Source organism: Mandrillus leucophaeus, unplaced genomic scaffold (assembly GCF_000951045.1).
Source record: "Mandrillus leucophaeus isolate KB7577 unplaced genomic scaffold, Mleu.le_1.0 Scaffold684, whole genome shotgun sequence".
Lineage (NCBI taxonomy): Eukaryota > Metazoa > Chordata > Mammalia > Primates > Cercopithecidae > Mandrillus > Mandrillus leucophaeus.
In genome coordinates this window covers 998,683-1,016,235 of record NW_012107408.1, presented here as the reverse complement: position 1 = coordinate 1,016,235, position 17,553 = coordinate 998,683, and the positions used below count along the sequence as shown (strand labels likewise).

General features: G+C 37.9%; 1 protein-coding gene across 1 annotated transcript in view; it reads right to left on the bottom strand.

Moving 5' to 3' along the window:
- The window catches only part of RANBP3L (RAN binding protein 3-like), a 52,476-nt gene that overhangs the window by 21,076 nt on the left and 13,847 nt on the right, over nucleotides 1–17,553 (bottom strand). Inside the window, 2 exon segments of the mRNA XM_012002366.1 lie at nucleotides 124–163; nucleotides 1,428–1,486. Coding sequence (XP_011857756.1) covers nucleotides 124–163; nucleotides 1,428–1,486 — 99 coding nt within the window.

The window sequence follows — 17,553 nt, the reverse complement described above, 5'->3', positions numbered from 1 at the left end:
AAAAAAAAAAAAAAAGAAAAAACATTAACTTTCACACAGTCTGTGCCACATGCCAAAATACTTGTGTCTGCTAATTTTGTTTGTATGAAGATTGATTTTGGAATACAGGATGAAAATCATTACCTGGTTCTGCTACTTCATACAGGGTGTCTTCTGCAGGTCTCTGAAAGGAAACAAAACCACTGAGGAGAGCTGAGTATTTGCCTTTGTATTATGTTGGTGCAAAAGTTACTGCAGTTTTGGCAATTAAAAGTAATGGCAAAAATCGCAATTAGTTTTGCACCAACCTACTACATCAGATTTCCACCCTGCCACTTTACAGAATTCTCAGAAGCCAGGGCTAATTAGCCTGGCCAGGACAAAGCAGTTCACCTTCATTTGTTAGGCACATAGTCAAGAAAAACCAAAAGTCTAGTCCAGTAGTTTTATAGTTTAATGACTGCAGATTCACTTGTGAAAGTTCGTTTAAAAATGTAGATTTTGAGGCACCTATTCTCAAGATTCTGAAGTGGTTGTTCTTGGGTGGGGCCCAGGAATGTTTTTTAAACAAGGGCTTGGAGGTTGAGTGTTTCTTACGTTTAGTGTTTTTGTGGGTAGTAGGTTAAATTACCTGCATGGATAAGAATGAATACCAAGAAATAAGGTAAAGTGAGAATCTAGTGGGGCTTTTTGTTTGTTTAGAGATGGGGTCTTGTTCTGTCACCCAGGCTTCAGTGCCTGCAGTGCAATCATAGCTCACTGCAACCTCTAACTCCTAGGCTCAAGCTATCCTCTAGTCTCAGGCTCCCAAGTAGCTAGGACTTACTACAGGCACATGTCACCATGTCTGACTAATTTCTTTTTATTTTTTTTTTGTAGAGATGAGGTATTGCTTTATTGATCAGGCTGACCTCAAACCACAGGCTTCAAACAGTCCTCCCACTGTGACCTAGCAGTGTGCAGGGATAACAGGCGCAAGCCATCACGCCCAGCAACTAATCTTACTGTTGGTCTTTCAAAACGGATGATTTTAGTATGATGCCAAAAAAACAGGCAGAGTTCAAAAGGTCCCTTTAAAATCAAATATCGTAGTTTAGAATTTATTTTTTTACCTGATTTTAGGCTAGGTCAGTGGTGAGGACTCATATGAGGAGCTATAGCCCTCCTAATCTCTTTCAGCTCCTCCCGTTTTCAAGTTACTCCAAATAAAGATATTATTATAATGAAACAGTATGTTATCCATAGCTCCAAGACAAGGTCTCTGGCTTCGCATTGCAGCCAAACTGATGTTTGTAAATCCTGACTATATCAATAATCTGGAGGCACTACTCTGCTGGTAAAGAACAGCATAAACCTAAGCAGCAGTGATATCTTTCAGGATAACTAGCTTCCTGAAATATAATTATCTTTGTCAAAGTAAAATTAAACAAAGGAATAGACAATCTTACCTTAAAAGTATGTTCTCCCTTTTCAAAAACAAATATTGGTTGAGCAATGACAGATTTTTCTATGAAAAAAAAAAAGAAAACAGGCAATAAATCAAAGCATGCTCTGACATTTCTTACACCATCTAAAAATATTTGAAGACTTTTTTTTGTTTTTTGTTTTCTCTGCATTTGGGTAAAAGCCAAGCTACTTTATGTGGATACTATAAATTGCACATTTATAAATAATTTAACAGTTAATTACAGAAATAAACACTTGGGGGAAATGATAGCAGTATCTTTCCATAAATAGGTAATCCCTTTAAAAGAACATGCTTTAAGTGTTTAAGGAAAGCAAAATATAATTATGTACCTTTAGAATCTCATCAGGGCATGGTGATTAACACCATTACTTTAAGAATAAAAAGTTTCAATGAGTGAAAAATCTAATCTAGGAGTAGTACTTCCACTTAGGTTAGATGTGGAGGTATAAATGATATACATGCATTGCATTACAATCTTAAAATATCCAGAAATAATTCATATTTCCTTCACTAGAGTAGTCATACACCAAACTTTGTTTTTGATATTTAGATAAAAAATTAGTCTTACACAGTGTTATAAAGTAGGTAAAGTTTGTCTTCAACCTTGCCAGCCTTATTAATATTTTGTATTTTCTTATTTTAGATAAGACAATAGAGAGAAATTCATTCTAGGGTATGCATAAGTGTTAACAGCTTTAAATATGAATGCTTCAGAATTCTTAAGAAATATTATGTGGCAGTTAAGAGCCTGGGCTCTGGAGTTAGTTTGGATAAGCATGTGTTCAAATATAAGTTCCATCACTAATTGACTAAATACTTTGGGAAACAATGTATCTTTACCTTAGTTTCTCATCTGAAAAAAAAAATCGAGATTATAGCAGTGCTTACCTCATAGAGTTTATGTGAAGATTAAATGAGACTTTTAGATTTAAATTTTAACAAAACCAAACAAAAAAAGCCTTAAAGAAAGGATATCTGGCATTCCACCAATCCCCATTCTAAAACTCACAGCTATCATTGCTAAGTGATGACAACACATTCTGGATGAGACCAAGTAAGACCTCAGAACTTTTCTCATTATAGCAGCCATTAGCAGTGTATTGTCTTGGCATGCACTGAGGTAATTTGCTATCCCTGAGCTGAATAAATAAAGCTCTAGCTGACAAATTTCAAGAAACTACTAGACATATACAGCGTTTAAATGCCAGAAAGGGATTCCCCATTTCATCACAATCTTTTAAGAATGTCATAAAGTCTGCAAACACGCTTTGTGAATCTCCTAGAGCCATGTGAACTTGGATACCTCTTCCCAGTCCAGTGAAATAAAACTGTTTAGTGGGTGTTTTTTGTTTTTTTTGTTTTGTTTTTTTTTTTTGGTTTTTTTGGTGTGTGTGTGTGAGATGGAGTCTTGCTCTTGTTGCCCAGGCTGTAGTGTAATGGCTAATGGCACAATCTTGGCTCACTACAACCTCCACTTCCTAGATTGAAGCGATTCTCCTGCCTCAGCCTCCTGAGTAGCTGGGATTACAGGCATGTGTCACTATACCTAGCTAATTTTTTGTATTTTTAGTAGAGATGAGGTTTCACCATGTTGGCCACACTGGTCTCGACCTCCTGACCTCAGGTGATCCATCCGCCTCAGCCTCCCAAAGTGCTGGGATTACAGGCATGAGCCACCGCGCCTGGCCTTGTTTAGTTTTTTTATGCAAGCACTTACCATGCTGTCTTCACTTGGAGCCAAGTGATCCCCAGCAGAAAATCTTCACTAATATTTTGGCATTGCCATTCATATGAAACTATAGCTCAATTCTTTGTTGTTTTTCAAAATGAGCTCCTTTTCCAGAAATTACATTAGATTTAAGCAGTGAGATTTGCAGAGATTTTGAAAAGAAATACTTTTTGTGAATGTGTAGTGGAGTATTTACGAATTAGAATAATAAATGGGGCTCTTCCAAACTGGGCTTAGGACAATCATCCCTAAATAGCATGACTTCATCTGAGCCTACACAAATAATATATTGACTTTCCCTCTGTCAAAACATACAGCTAAAAACGTGCAAAAGTGATCTTCAATGGCAGCATTAAAGAGGAAGTCACAAAGCGTACTTGCAGCTTGGTGGGCATATGGCGAAGTAAAAAGGCCACCTTTATCCATTAATTCAACACATATTTATTGAGCATCTTTTTTATGCAAGCACTGTGCTGGAAGCTAGGGACACATGGTCTAACTGAAGGTGCATTAGTGGCAGCACAATCACCTTCCCTTCTTGACACTGCCCAGAACTTGGTTAGCAAAGAGATAACCTTCATACTTCTTCCCCCTAGGTTCTCTCCCCTTCTCCCAAACAATTCTCTTAGCTTCAAAGACTGAGTCAAAAGTAAGCATTTGTCAAGCCATTGGGTCTACAGCAGATTCGTTTACCTAACCCAGCAGGAGAATCTGAAAATAAAAACAGGGTCCTTAAAATTATATATTTAAAATGTAGCCTTTTTTCCTTTCTACTATAGTCATTAATCCTTTTATTCAACAAATATGTATTGAGAAATGACTATGTACAAGACATTTTGCATGGTATTGTGGATGTTAAATTAAGTTTAGCCTAAAGCTACCGCCTTATAAATTCTGCCTAAAGATTTCTTTGTTCATAGTGAACTGGATGTGTAAACAGACTGGAACTTACTCCTCTACCAATCGCTGAGTTTCGGCCAATCACAGGAGGCCAACTCTTCAAATAAAGCAAAGCAAAAACCAGCTGTAACCAATCCAGCTGTTTCTGTATCTCACTTCCATTTTCTGCAGGTCACTTTCCTTTTTCTGTTTCCTTTTTCTGACCACATGGCAGCACTGGAGTCTCTCTCAACCCATTATGGTTTGGGGGCTGCCTGATATGCAAATTGTTCTTTGCTCAATTAAACTCTAATAAATTTAATTTGTCTAAACTTTTTCCTTTAACCTGGATAAAGCAGTAAAGAAAACAGATGTAGTCCCTGCCTTTTATAGAGCTTACACTGAGGAGGAGAAACAGAACTAAGTAATTAATTACACAATTATTGAAGTTCAACTGGGGTAAGCATTATAAAAGGGAAGTACCAGGCTCTCAACAAGTAACCAAGAAGAGAATCTTAGTTTTTGGGGTCAGGGTAAGGTTTCCAGGAGAGGTGATATTCAGGCAGACTTGTAGGATGAGTAGAAGTTAGCCAGGCAAACACTGAAGAAGGACATTCCAAGCAGAGGGAAAAGCAAGAGGAAAGTCTCTGAGGAAGGCTGGAGCTTGCCACATTTCAATAATGAAAGGAACCAGTGTAGCTGATACCCTAAGAAAACAGTGGGCAAGGGTTACAAAACAGGACTGGAGATGAGGCTGGAGCTTTGCAAGGCTTTGTAGATTCTGCCAGGGAGTTCTGTTTTTATTCCAAGAAAAATGGGATGTCAAAGAGGGATTTTAAGCAGGGGAGTGATTTGCTCTGATAAGAATTTTTTCTTTTAAAGATCACCCCTTCCGTGGTGATGAAAGGGTATTGGGGGGAAGGGACTAAGGGAGAGGAAATGAGGAATCTAACTAAGAGGCTAGTCTAAGTTCTAGAAAAGAGCTGATGAGGCTGCTCTTTTCTTTCTTTAAAATCGTGCATCCATGACTTTTTTTTTTAAGAGAAATGGAATAATTAAAAGTTTAAAATACAGTCTTCTGTGGCAATGAAAGAAAATGAGGGGATTAGAAAGACTTTAAAACGTAAAGGTTAATTTTGCTATTTTGCTTGTTTTGAGATTCATGTAGCATTTAATGAATCTCAATATTCAATGTTTTTTTTTTCTGAAATACTTCATTAAGAGAAGACATTCATTCACCTCACAAATATTGTATTGAGTACCTGTTATAAGAAAGAACACGAAGTACTATCTATTAATTCAATCTCAGTTCACTTGTAATTCTGCTCCACAAGGAGGGTACATTGTGGGCCAAGTGCTTTTATCCATCATCTGGTCTAAATTAATTATTTTAATCATTCTGTGGATTAAATATGGTTTCTGCCACTTACAGATGAGGAAACTAAGGCTTGGTTTAGTGCCTCGCTAAATGCATACCATTAGTAAGTGGCAACACCTTTAATTAAATCTAGGCCTCCTACCTCCAAAACCATTGATTTAACTTCAATGCATCGTACTGATATATTATCCTATATGGCTCTACTGGCACAAATTAGTCCTAAATGTATGATATGTGACATAATCCAGCACTATGCTAAGGAAAAATCAGTATGAAACAACAGGACTTTCAGCTTTGTCAAAGTTGATTGACCATACACGTGAACTTCAACTCCCTGCTTAAATCAGAAATCACAAAATAATAAGGCTTTTTTTGTGTCGGGGAGGAAGAGGAAGCCACCACAAATACAAGGAAAAATGAAGAGAAATAATAGCAACAAAATTTTGGAAGCTGGGAGGCAGAAGGATAAGTGGTAACTGACTTTGCAGCCTAATGGAGCCTAAACATAAAAATAAAGAAATAGTGTGATATGTGGAGATATGGAGGTTAATGCTGAAAGAAACAGTGGTGAGAGTTAGATACAGTTGTCTCTGGGGATCAAGAAAAGGGAGAGCAAAGGAGGGGACAAGGATGAGTCTCCTGTTTTTCCAGAAAAGCCTCATAAAACCATTTGATTCCTTAAATCACATGAATATGTGTAACTTTGAAAATATAAAAACTAAATTAAAAAATAATCCCTTTTCTACCATAGTGTCAGACTCCCAGAAGTAGAAGACAAGCCCCATGCTGCTTGCCAAAAATAGACTTCTTATTGAAGTATACTGCCCAGCAAGCATACAGTACCTTGCTTCTTGAACTTAACTGTTCTTCACATTAAAATATGTGGAAATAAAGGTGTGAGTAAGATGGAGTCACTGAGTTCAGAAAGCAATCAAAACTTCCACAGAATAACTGAAGATCTGCTTTTTATGATGCCATCTAAACCTTTGAAAGACATTTGCTTTAGTCCTTGGCCTTCACCTTTACTCAAAACACTCATCTGAGTCTGTAGACAGGAATTCACTAGGAAGAAAATCCAGTACAGTTGTCGCTGTTATCTGTGGCTTTAGCTACACATGGTCAACTGCAGTTCAGACATTTTGAGAGAACATTCACATAACATTACAGTATATTGTTAAAATTGTCCTAGACTATCATTCTTAATTTCTTGCTGTGCTTAATTTGAAAATTAAATTGTATCATAGGTATGTATAGGGGAAAAAAGGATTCAACTGAATACTATGCATATATTTAATAGCTTTGTCCTCCAGGATTTTAAAGTATTATACTATCACAGTCAATGTTTACAATAAACTTTATTTTTCTATTTTGATATGTACTATATACCCCACCCCCCAATTTTGGGTGGGTTATAAGGTGTCCCTACCTTTTATTTCCGTATCTTTAAATGACACCTGGTCTCTGACAAATAAACCTATTTCAACTGGGAAAGTAACTGGAGGATTTTGTTGCTGGATCCTCTCAGAGGTGGGGATTTGAAAGGATCTACTGAGTCAAAAGAAAATGTCAAGATAGAGTAAGCTGCTGAGAATGGAGTACCTTTGGTTCCATTGTACTCCAGTGGGCATGGGGGACAGGCAGTTTCTAGAGGTCCCCAAGTTTCTGCTACACAGCTTCCCCGACCTAGATTTCAGTACACCTCTTCTTTCCAGTTGGTAGTGTAGTAGAGGTGGAAACCTATGGGGGAAATTCAGCCCCTGATATTTCATGTAGTTTGTTTTCTATTTCCCTAAGTGTTGGCTGGTCTGAGAAATAAAGGGAAAGAGTACAAAAGAGAGAAATTTTAAAGCTGGGTGTCTGAGGGAGACATCACATATTGGCAGGTTCTGTGATGCTCCCTGAGCTGTAAAACCAAGTTTTTATTAGCAATTGTCAAAAGGGAGGGAATGTATGAATAGGGTGTGGGTCACAGAGATCACATGCTTCAAGGGTGATGAAAGATCACAAAGCAGGAGGTCAGGGTGAGATCACAAGGTCAGGGTGAAACTAGAATCACTAATAAACTTCCATGTCCAGCTGTGCATGCATTGTCATTGATAAACAAGGTTCAAGAGCAGAGAACCAGTCTGACTAGAATTTGCCAGGTTGGAATTTCCTAATCCTAGCAAGCCTGGGGGCACTGAAGGAGACTAAGGCGTGTTTCAGCCCTATTTACATCTGCATAAGACAGACACCCCGAGAGCAGCCATTCAGAGGCCTCTTCTGGGAATGCATTATTTTCCCCAGGTGATATTTATCTTACCCGTTTTTGGTAATAAGAGAAATATGGCTCTGTTCTGCCCAGCCCACAGACTGTCAAACTTTAAAGTTATCTCCCTTGTTCCCTGAAAATCGCTGTTATCCTGTTCTTAAGGTGCCCAGATTTCATATTGTTCAAATGCACATGCTCTACAACAATTTGTGCAGTTAACACAATCATCACAGGGTCCTGAGGCGACATTAATCCTCAGCTTACGAAGATGACAGGATTAAGAGATTAAAGTAAAGACAGGCATAGGAAATCACAAGAGTATGGGTTGATGAAGTGATAAGTGTCCATGAAATCTTCACAATTTATGTTCTTCTGCCATGGCTTCAGCCAGTCCCTCCGTTCGGGGTCCCTGACTTCCTGCAATAGAAACCAAATTCTCCATGCTGGATAGAACCAGGCTACTCTAGCCAGGGCTAAAAAAGGTTGTGTAAACAATCTTGGCAGGAAAGAAAGTGGCAACAAACCCCTGCAGAGGGGCAGGCACTGCCAAATAGGTCAGCTCTAATTGCTACCAGGACTGGAATTATCCACTTGAACTGTAGCCCTGGCAGTCCCTGCATTTTCTTCTCCCTTTCTTCCTGGACCTTTCCACATGTCTCTTCCACATTCTCTTCTCTAGTTTCTGCTCCTTGTGCACTGTCTCACCCCAGTCTCCAGTACTTTCCTTATGTCCCTGTCTTCTCATCATTCTTCACCGTGTCTGGTTCTCTGGCTTGTCAAAGCATGGATTTTAGAGCTTGGAAGTTAGATGGCCCTAGAGCTGTGTTTTTAAATAAAGGACTTGAGCCTCAGCTTTTTTGTCTCTCTCTCTCTCTCTGTGTATATATATATGTGTGTGTGTGTGTGTGTGTGTGTGTGTGTGTATATATATGAGCTATTATGAGGATTTAAGCAGTATATGCATGCAAGAACACCTACAACTTCTCTAAGCTTTTGAAACAAAGCAGAATATCTATCTGTATCTGTCTATTCATCCATCCTCCATGTATGCATACATCTCTCCATATATTCAGATGTAGACATCTATCTATCCACTCATATATAAACATGTAGCAATATGTCAGGATACAGGCTGCATAGGAGACACTGAATAAAAGTTAGATTCACTTCCCTCCTTCTCTGCTGTCTTATGTGATATGGACTCACTATATTAGTCTGTTCTCATGCTGTAGATAAAGACACACCCAAGACTGGATAATTTGTAAAGAAATGGACTCACAGTTCCACGTGGCTGGGGAGGCTTCACAATCATGGTGGAAGGTGAGAAGCACGTCTTACATGCAGGCAGACAAGAGAGAATTGAGAGCCAAGCGAATGGGGTTTCCCTTTATAAAACCACCAGATCTCATGAGGCTTATTCACTACCACAAGAACAACTCACGAAGGAAACTGTCCCCATGATTCAATAATTTCCCACTGGGAACAACACATGGGATTTATAGGAGCTACAATTCAAGAGGAGATTTGGGTGGGGACACAGCCAAACCATATACTCTCTGTTAGCTCTGGGGGAAATGCCTCATTCTTCCCCAAAAGTCTTTCTTTTTCTTTTCACTCGTTACCTTATGCTTACCCCTAGCTTGCTTCTCATTTCTCTCCTATCTTTTTTATTCTTTTTATTTTTTGATATCAGGAAGTTTCCAAATTCAGATGTGGCCCATAAATAGTCTTGGAGATCCTTGCTCCTCCAAGTGTGGTCCAGACGAACCAGCAGCATTGACAGGGAGCTCATTAGAAATGCAGAATCTCAGTCTCCACCCTACCCTACTAAGTCAGAAGCTACATTTTATAAGATCCCCAGGTGATTTGTAGACACGCTAATATTGATAAGCAGTCCTCTAGAGCACATTCAGATTTCTGTCAACTGAGATCAAATTTAGGAAAATGGCAGTAAAGATTCCTGGACTACTCTAGTAGTCACTAGTTAGAGTAGTAGAGTAGTGACTACTAACTAGTAATGACTAAACCTGTGGAATCTTCTGAGTATGCTCACAATTAATGTGAAAATAATTACTATCCAAACCATATACTATAATTACTACAATTCAATGTAAGATGAAGTCAAGGGCTACCCTAAGTACTTGCAAAGAAGTCTCTGTGGTAAAGGATATTGAAATATCAATACTGATATTGATATTAAAATTAGCCATTCGGATATTCTGCTTGAAGCAATTAATGATTTATTCTCACATGCAAAAGTTCGCTTTCTGTTTTAATGATATGCCTAAGATCTAACTTCTTTACATGGACAAATTTTTTTGGAAAATGTCAGTGGTTGAGATGATTGAATATTGATTAAAATGTTCATTGCTGCAAAGCAAAAATTTAAGCTGGAAGCATAAACTACATCAAAAACATTTGCCATAGCTCTAAAATTCCTCAAGAAGAATTTGAAACATCTGAAGTTTCAAATGTAAAAACTGACATTATCTGTAGAAAAAAAATAGACAAATCATAGCAGGTGATCTCAATCTCTATATGGAACCCAAGGAAGAGGAGATACAGAAAGTCTGAATCACAATCTTGATTTTTTAAAAAAGAACAAACGAAAAACCAAACCTATATTGAAGTCTTTTAAGATAGTTTACAGGAGGGGCAAATTGTAGCCCCAGAAGAAGAAGGAACCTGTGCCAATTCACAAAGGAACCACAAGCATGAGACATTCTGTACTTGTTTCTACTTACTTCTAGCCATAAGTGGGGGAAATCTGTAAAAAAAAAAAATTTTAATGAAATAAGCAATAAACTATCTACTAAAAGATTAAAAAGTCTGTCTTTACAGAAGGAGGTGGTAGGGCCACAGCCTGACATTATTAACTGTAATGGGACACTCTGGTTCTTTTGATGAGAACCAATTTCAGGGTAAAATAACCAGGCCTCTGGGGAAAAGAGAGGCAACTCATACAGAAAGTTTCCAGGCTGATTCACAAAGCACTAACTCAACTGGAGACACAAGATGAATGTATCCTGCTGAAATGATTGCAGCCCTGATCATACCTGTTGAAGATGTAACCAATTTTGTGTTCAGATCTTTATACCAGCGTATATGAAGTAAAAGAGTAGAAACCCTTACCCCTTTTGATCTAACTGCAATTTTAACTGTACTTGTTCTTAACTGCTTTAAAGTTTTTATCAGAAATGAAGTTATAAACTGCCAACTCTAGGAAATCTAACATTTCTTAGTTTATATTCATTTATGACAAACACACACTAGAGAAAAAAGAATCAACATGTAAAAAAAATAAGGAAAGTTATTCCTCTTTTCTCATCAATACCAAGCTGGTAAAGAAAGCAGTTATTTTCAGAATGGAAATCATTTCACAAGAAGAAATTGGAGAAGATGAGAAAACTCTCTGACAATATGACCGATTACAACCATTATTACCCAGAGCTTTGTCTAATCCATCTCATTTTCTGAATACATCTGATTCTCATGCTGATAATCTTCAAGGAAACCGTTCATTTTAAGTTCCAAAGACTCTCAACTGTTTCCTCTACTGATTTGTACATTGGTCTAGATCTAGACACCGAACAATTTTGAAAAACCAAGACATAGAGATAAGAAAATATATAATGTGAACAAGAGGCAAGAAGACTCATAGGTTGTATCAAACACAGACCTGCTACCCTTCTGAAAGTAGAACCAAACCCTTGAAAACTCTTGTGTTGAATGTACTTCTCACCCCAAACGTAACTTCAAACTGTGCTGCTTCATTTATAATCCAGCCACATGTGGTAGTGGGCCATAGCCAGTGACTTAATTTCATTTGCATTTAAGAAACTGGGGATCTGCAGCAGCAATAATTCAATTGAAAAAAAAATTCTCGTTTTTTAAAGTTGTTTACTTCATTAATGTCTTTATGAAGAAGTTCACAGAGTCCTAAAAACAGAATTTTCATTAAATCGTTTCATATAGAACATCAGGCAAATCACCCTATCAATCAAATACAGTGATGACTGAAGAAACTGAATTTGTATGTATATTTTGAAAATGTTTTGTAATTGATCCCCAAAGATATGATCATCACGTGCAGTGAGCTATTTATTTGGGGGTGATCAGGGACTAGAATGGTTTTATAAGGACTTTCTTTGTTTTTTAATAGATCTTTTTCAATGGCTGTCACAGCATGCTCCATTATATTTTACTATTGTTTTAGTGTCAGAATATTAATCTTTGAATTATTATTTTTTCTCTCTTCTTAAAGATAATAGCTACTATATGAAATGCATATACCTGTCATGACTAGTCTTTACTCTTTTGCCTTTTGAAATGTTTAACTGAATATGACTTTAAGAAGTACTATGACAAGTTAGATCTGGCTGATCACCAAGGATGCTTCTTTTATGCACTGGTGTAATATAAAAATTTACATTTGTGCCATACTTTATAAGACATATTTAAATATATTAATATTTGGTAAATAAAAGAATGAGTACTAGGAACTAGAGGTATGGTTTTAAAAACCTGAGCTTTGGAGAAAAACAGACTGGATTAAAATTTTGTCTCTTCTAGTTACTGTGTGAGCTGGAGCACATCATTTGACCCCAAGAGCCCAGGTTTTCTCACCTGTGAAATGGGGATCATTAGACCTACCCTTACAGAGTTGTAACGATTCAGCAAGGTCATGTATGTAAAACATTCAGCACAGTGCCTGCCTTGTAAGAAATGCTCAGTAAGCTGTGCTGTTATTACATGATATGATCCTCAAGAAGTTAGTTATTGAACCCTTTTGCTCATGAGAGAACTAAGGCTCTAAAATTACAGGACCTGTCGTCTCAGGTCACACAGAAAATTCTTAGATATCTGAGACTATAACACATGAGAGCTGACTCCAAATCTTCTTTGCTAAGTTAGCTTCCTTCCTGGCTTCCATTGTGAGTTAAATGACTATTTTACAGCTTCTTTTCTGAAAGGTGACATGCCTGGGCTGTAATGGCTCTTTCCTGCCTTCCATGGTTCTGTATAAACCTGGTTGGGACATGATCCTATATTGTATGAGTCTTCCTGCACTTCAATTTTGCCGTCTATAAAACACTGCAAGATGCTTCTGTTATTCTTGCCATTATTTGTGCATATTCTGACTCTAAAGAGATTTGATCAAGAATGTCTGCAGGCAAATGGCATAGTGATCCTAGCAATGTAAAATCTCCATATAAGTATTTCTTTTCGGACACTGGCAGCAATAACTCAGAAGAATGTGTTACTTTTGACAGGGCACACCCATTTCTGCATAATTTGAAGGTGTTACTTTGTCTATAAATAAGACTATTGTGTCCTTTTGTGACAAAGTTACTTGTAATCTTTACTTGAATATGCTTATTAGCAGCAAATGTGGGACTTCTGGATTGATAATGACAGAAAGAACTGTTTGCTCTTTCTCTACACTACTTCATTATTTAGGCCCAAGGGCTCAGAAAGTTGCAGAATGTGTCCTAGGATGTGCTTGGTCAACCTGATACCATTTGGAAATACATATTTAATTTGACAGCGTTTGTAAATCACATATTTTTCACTCAGAATAACTCGCAGTGTGAAAATGCTTCCATATGTTAAAAATGGGTCTCTCTGCTTTGCTGAGGGAATGGGGAACAAAGTCTAGGTTTCAAGGGATGTTGAAAATATACATTGAGCAGGCACATGCGCAAGTCTAAAATGGTATCTTCTTAAAGTTAATTTTAAATAATAATTAGTAGATTTTTCATTACTGCTAACATTAAAGAGGTACTTTTGACACAAAATATATCAGTAAGAACTAAATCACTCTTCAAAAAGACTGCTAATAAGTTAATACAGCTGAAATATAGCTTCATATATTGAGTCCAGATAAATTTAAACTCTTCCCCTTTGGTGAAGAAACATACTATTTTTAAATTTCTTCATGGATTCCAAGGACACAAGCCGGATGGAGAAGCTTGATTCCAGCTTCTTCCAATTCTAAAACTCTTTTCTTTAAACTTATTCCTCTTTGTCTTGAGCCTTTGAGCACATAGAAGAAAAAGCTCCTTGTTTCTCCATTTCCACAGGAATAAGTGGATGTTATTCCATGGGAAACAAGGCTTTGGCAGTCTAGTCAGGAAGAAGGAGCTGAGCTGCCATCCAAAGCCCGACCAACCCAGGAGGGAACTGGTCCCCATTCTCCTCTAGGGAACCCCCAGGAGACCCGTCGTTCCTCTTCTCCTTGCGTTTGAGGGCTGAACTGCCCTCCTGGCCCTCAGGCATAGAAAGGTAGCAGGAATAACATGATGCCTGTGAGATGGTTCTGCAGGGATATATATTATTGCACCATATCAGAACTAGTTTGGAGGAAGTAAAAGCCAGGTAGTAATTTGTACACTGACCAGAAACGTTTTATTCACCAGGCTAATAAAAATTAGCAGAGAAAAGTTGTTACTTTTAAAATTTATATGACTTGAAAAATTCCCAGAAAAACTGAAAACAATCCTTTTAATTTATGTATTCCTGAGGATACCTGGCTAGCTCAGTTGGCTCACTACAACCTCTGCCTCCTGAGTTCAAGTAATTCTCGTGCCTCAGCCTCCTGAGTAGCTGGGATTACAGGCATGTGCCACCAGGACTGGCTAATTTTTGTATTTTTAGTAGAGATGGGATTTTACCATGTTGTCCAGGCTGGTCTTGAACTCTTGACCTCAGGTGATCCGCCCGCCTCGGCTTTCCAAAGTGCTGGGATTACAGGCATGAGCCACCATGCCCAGCACATTAATTTAACCTTACTCAGTTTTTAAAATGAAAAACGTTAAAAAACACACACACACACACACACAAAACTTTAATCCGTATTTGAAAATGAAGCTTTTATAACAAAAGTTTGTCTTGTTAAATAAACAGAACCTCATAATCTGTGGTTCTGGTATGTGTCTTGCCTATACTCTGTATATAAAAATACACACACACACACACACACACACATCTTTATCTGCCACTTTATGTCTCTGCAGACAAGTAAAGTTTAATACAGTCAATCATAGACCAAAATAATCCATTTTCAGCATTCACAGACTTTCTTCTCACTTTACTCTTATTCTTTTGATAGCAATATCCTTCCTTTTATTAGAACAATTCCTTAAACAGGTCATTATAAAAGTCTGAAATATGGTTTTTACATCTAGATGGAGCCCCACTCCAGAGAAATGACCGTGTTATTGAGCTGTAGTTGCTGCAAGTCTGAGAATTTCTCTGAATCTGATGAGGGAAAGGAATTTGAATCTCATTAGCATTGAGTTCTTTCAGGACCTGAAGCCTGTCCTGCCATGATACAGGTCATGCTTAAAAATCTCTTCTTTATCTCTCCTGTTTGAGTATATAGGTTGGGTTCTCTCTCCTCACTTCCTTTATTTTTTGAGATGGAGTTTCACTGTTGTTGCCCAGGCTGGGGTGCAATGGCACGATCTCGGCTCACCACAACCTCTACCTCCGGATTCAAGTGATTCTCCTGCCTCAGCCTCCCAAGTTGGTGACTTCCCATTTTAAGCCCTGTTCTCCTTCCGAATCAACTCACAGACATATATTTTATGTTCTTTTGATGTGGCTTTAGTTAGTATCAAATACCTTCACACCAGCATCCCTTGCTAAAAGTCTAGACCTTATTCCTATGACCTTTTGTTTATTGCCATCCACAGGGTGTGAGGTATGTGATCACTGGGTAGAAGGAATGCAGCTTTTTAATGAATACAGGTATTTACTGCATTTTAAATCCGTCTTTTGAATATTTTGCTAAATTTGCCAACAGACTTCATTAAAAAGCAACTCCAGTGTGAAACTTACCTTCCCTAAATGTTGATTAAAATTTTAAGTCAAGTTAATGATTTAATGTAATAGTTGAGCCACACTTGAAATAAAGTCCCAGTTTAAATAAAAAGTGAATTATAGTAATGACTATTATTTAGCCCCTTTTTAATTTGAGGTTTTGCCTACTGCCTCTTTATTTTGTCAAAAACCCAAACTGCTCTCAAAGGCTGTGTCAGTCCGGTTCCAAAAATGGTACATTGCTGTCTTTCGCACTTCATGCAGTGTGGGACATAGGGGCTATGCAGCTATTTAAAGTTAAGCAAAAACTGCTAGCCTAATCAGTAAGTCACTTGCTCTGAGCTGCTAGGAGTGCACTGGTACATCAGCATTTTTACAACTGTTTCTTTTTCAGTCAAATATACCCTTTTGGGAGACAGTTGGATGTAGTTGGTAATTCATATATAAATTAACCAGTGATTTAATAGCAACCTATTCTAAACAACTGAACCACAAATTGAGTTCAAGGGCCAGCCATCATCCAAGCCCTTCTCAGGTACTTAGCTGAACATCTATTTTATACCAGCTTAAGAGGCAGTGAGCGTGAGTGAAAGCAGTCTCTGGAGTCCGGATCTTGGATTAGGAGCTTGGCTGAAGACCCCAGCTGTGAGACTTCCTGGGACTTTCACAAAGAAGTCAGCTAATACATCAAAAGTACTGAAAAACAGTTTCTGGCATGTAGCAAGCACTTCATAAATGTGATTTGTTTGTAAGTGACATGTTAGCACTGTGGTATGGTCTAGGGTATGAATCCATTTTTCTGCTCTCAAATAACTTGTACAACACAGCCGAGGCAGCATTACCACAGAAGAATAATTCTTGGCAAATCTGAGTATCTCAGTTTTGAAAGTGATTTTGTAGGTCCTCTAATGGAACTTATCATCTAAAGTGTTTAGAGCATCCTCAGTAGATGGCCTTCCATAACAAAGAGTATCAATAAGGGTTCAAATATTTGCTCTTGCCAGATCTTACTTCATGTGTGGAGCACACTAGTGTACAGGCTACATGTGTGCCAGGATCTTGGCCCTTCATCCCACAGGGTCAGCCTCCTGAATTTACCTCAAAGTGCTGTATCATTTTTAACATATGCCTTATTGTGTAAAAGTGTAGAGAAGCGCTGCTTCTTGTTGTCACAGTTGTAATTGACTTTAGAAGACACCAGCAAAGATAGCATTATTTGCATGTGAATGTTAGATTAAATTATACCACCTGAAGTGATTTCTATTGACCTAGTGGGGAATTTGTACCTCAGGTGTGGTTGCTAGCACCAGGAAACCCACATCCATAGGCTTCTCATTACAAGGTTGTCATCTTTCCATCTCAATCAATATCCGAGCCTTTGAGATTTAGCATCGTCAACATCAGAAATGAATTTTCATTGGTGAAATTAATGGCATTCAAGACCTTGGATTACTTGAAATATTTTAAGGACGCTTGCTAGTCTTACACAACCTGGACAGAAGAATCTGGCAAGACCTGTAGCCTGTACTTTTAAGAACGGAGCCCAAAGCTTTATATTGAAAGGTCCCAGTGTCCATTAATGAGCAGGATCATTCTTGGTTACTGGCTAACTGCACAGAATACTGCCTGGAGAATGTCGTTTTGTCTGAGCAAACCTTTTAGGCAGGATATAATCAGATTACCTAAGGAACAAAAAGTTTGGGACATCATATGCAGTCTTTTATGCTTGTTTGCTAATTAATGTTTGTTTAGTAAATATCTGTCAATTTGAAAGAATTTAGCCTAAGATTTTCTTTATTTTAACATGGTATTGAGGTTGGGAGGAATAGCTTACTTTTACTGCATCCCGCTCCCCAAAAGAACCTGAAAGATGTAAATGATCAAATTAACTCAAGTTGGCATGTAATATTTCCCATTTCTCTCACAGTCAAAACCAAAGAGCTTACCAGGGCAGACATGACTATCTAACTGCTCTTTCCTCTTGTGTCTCCCTTATCTCTCAATCACTTCCTAACACTCACTGCTTAAGCTAACTTGATTATAGT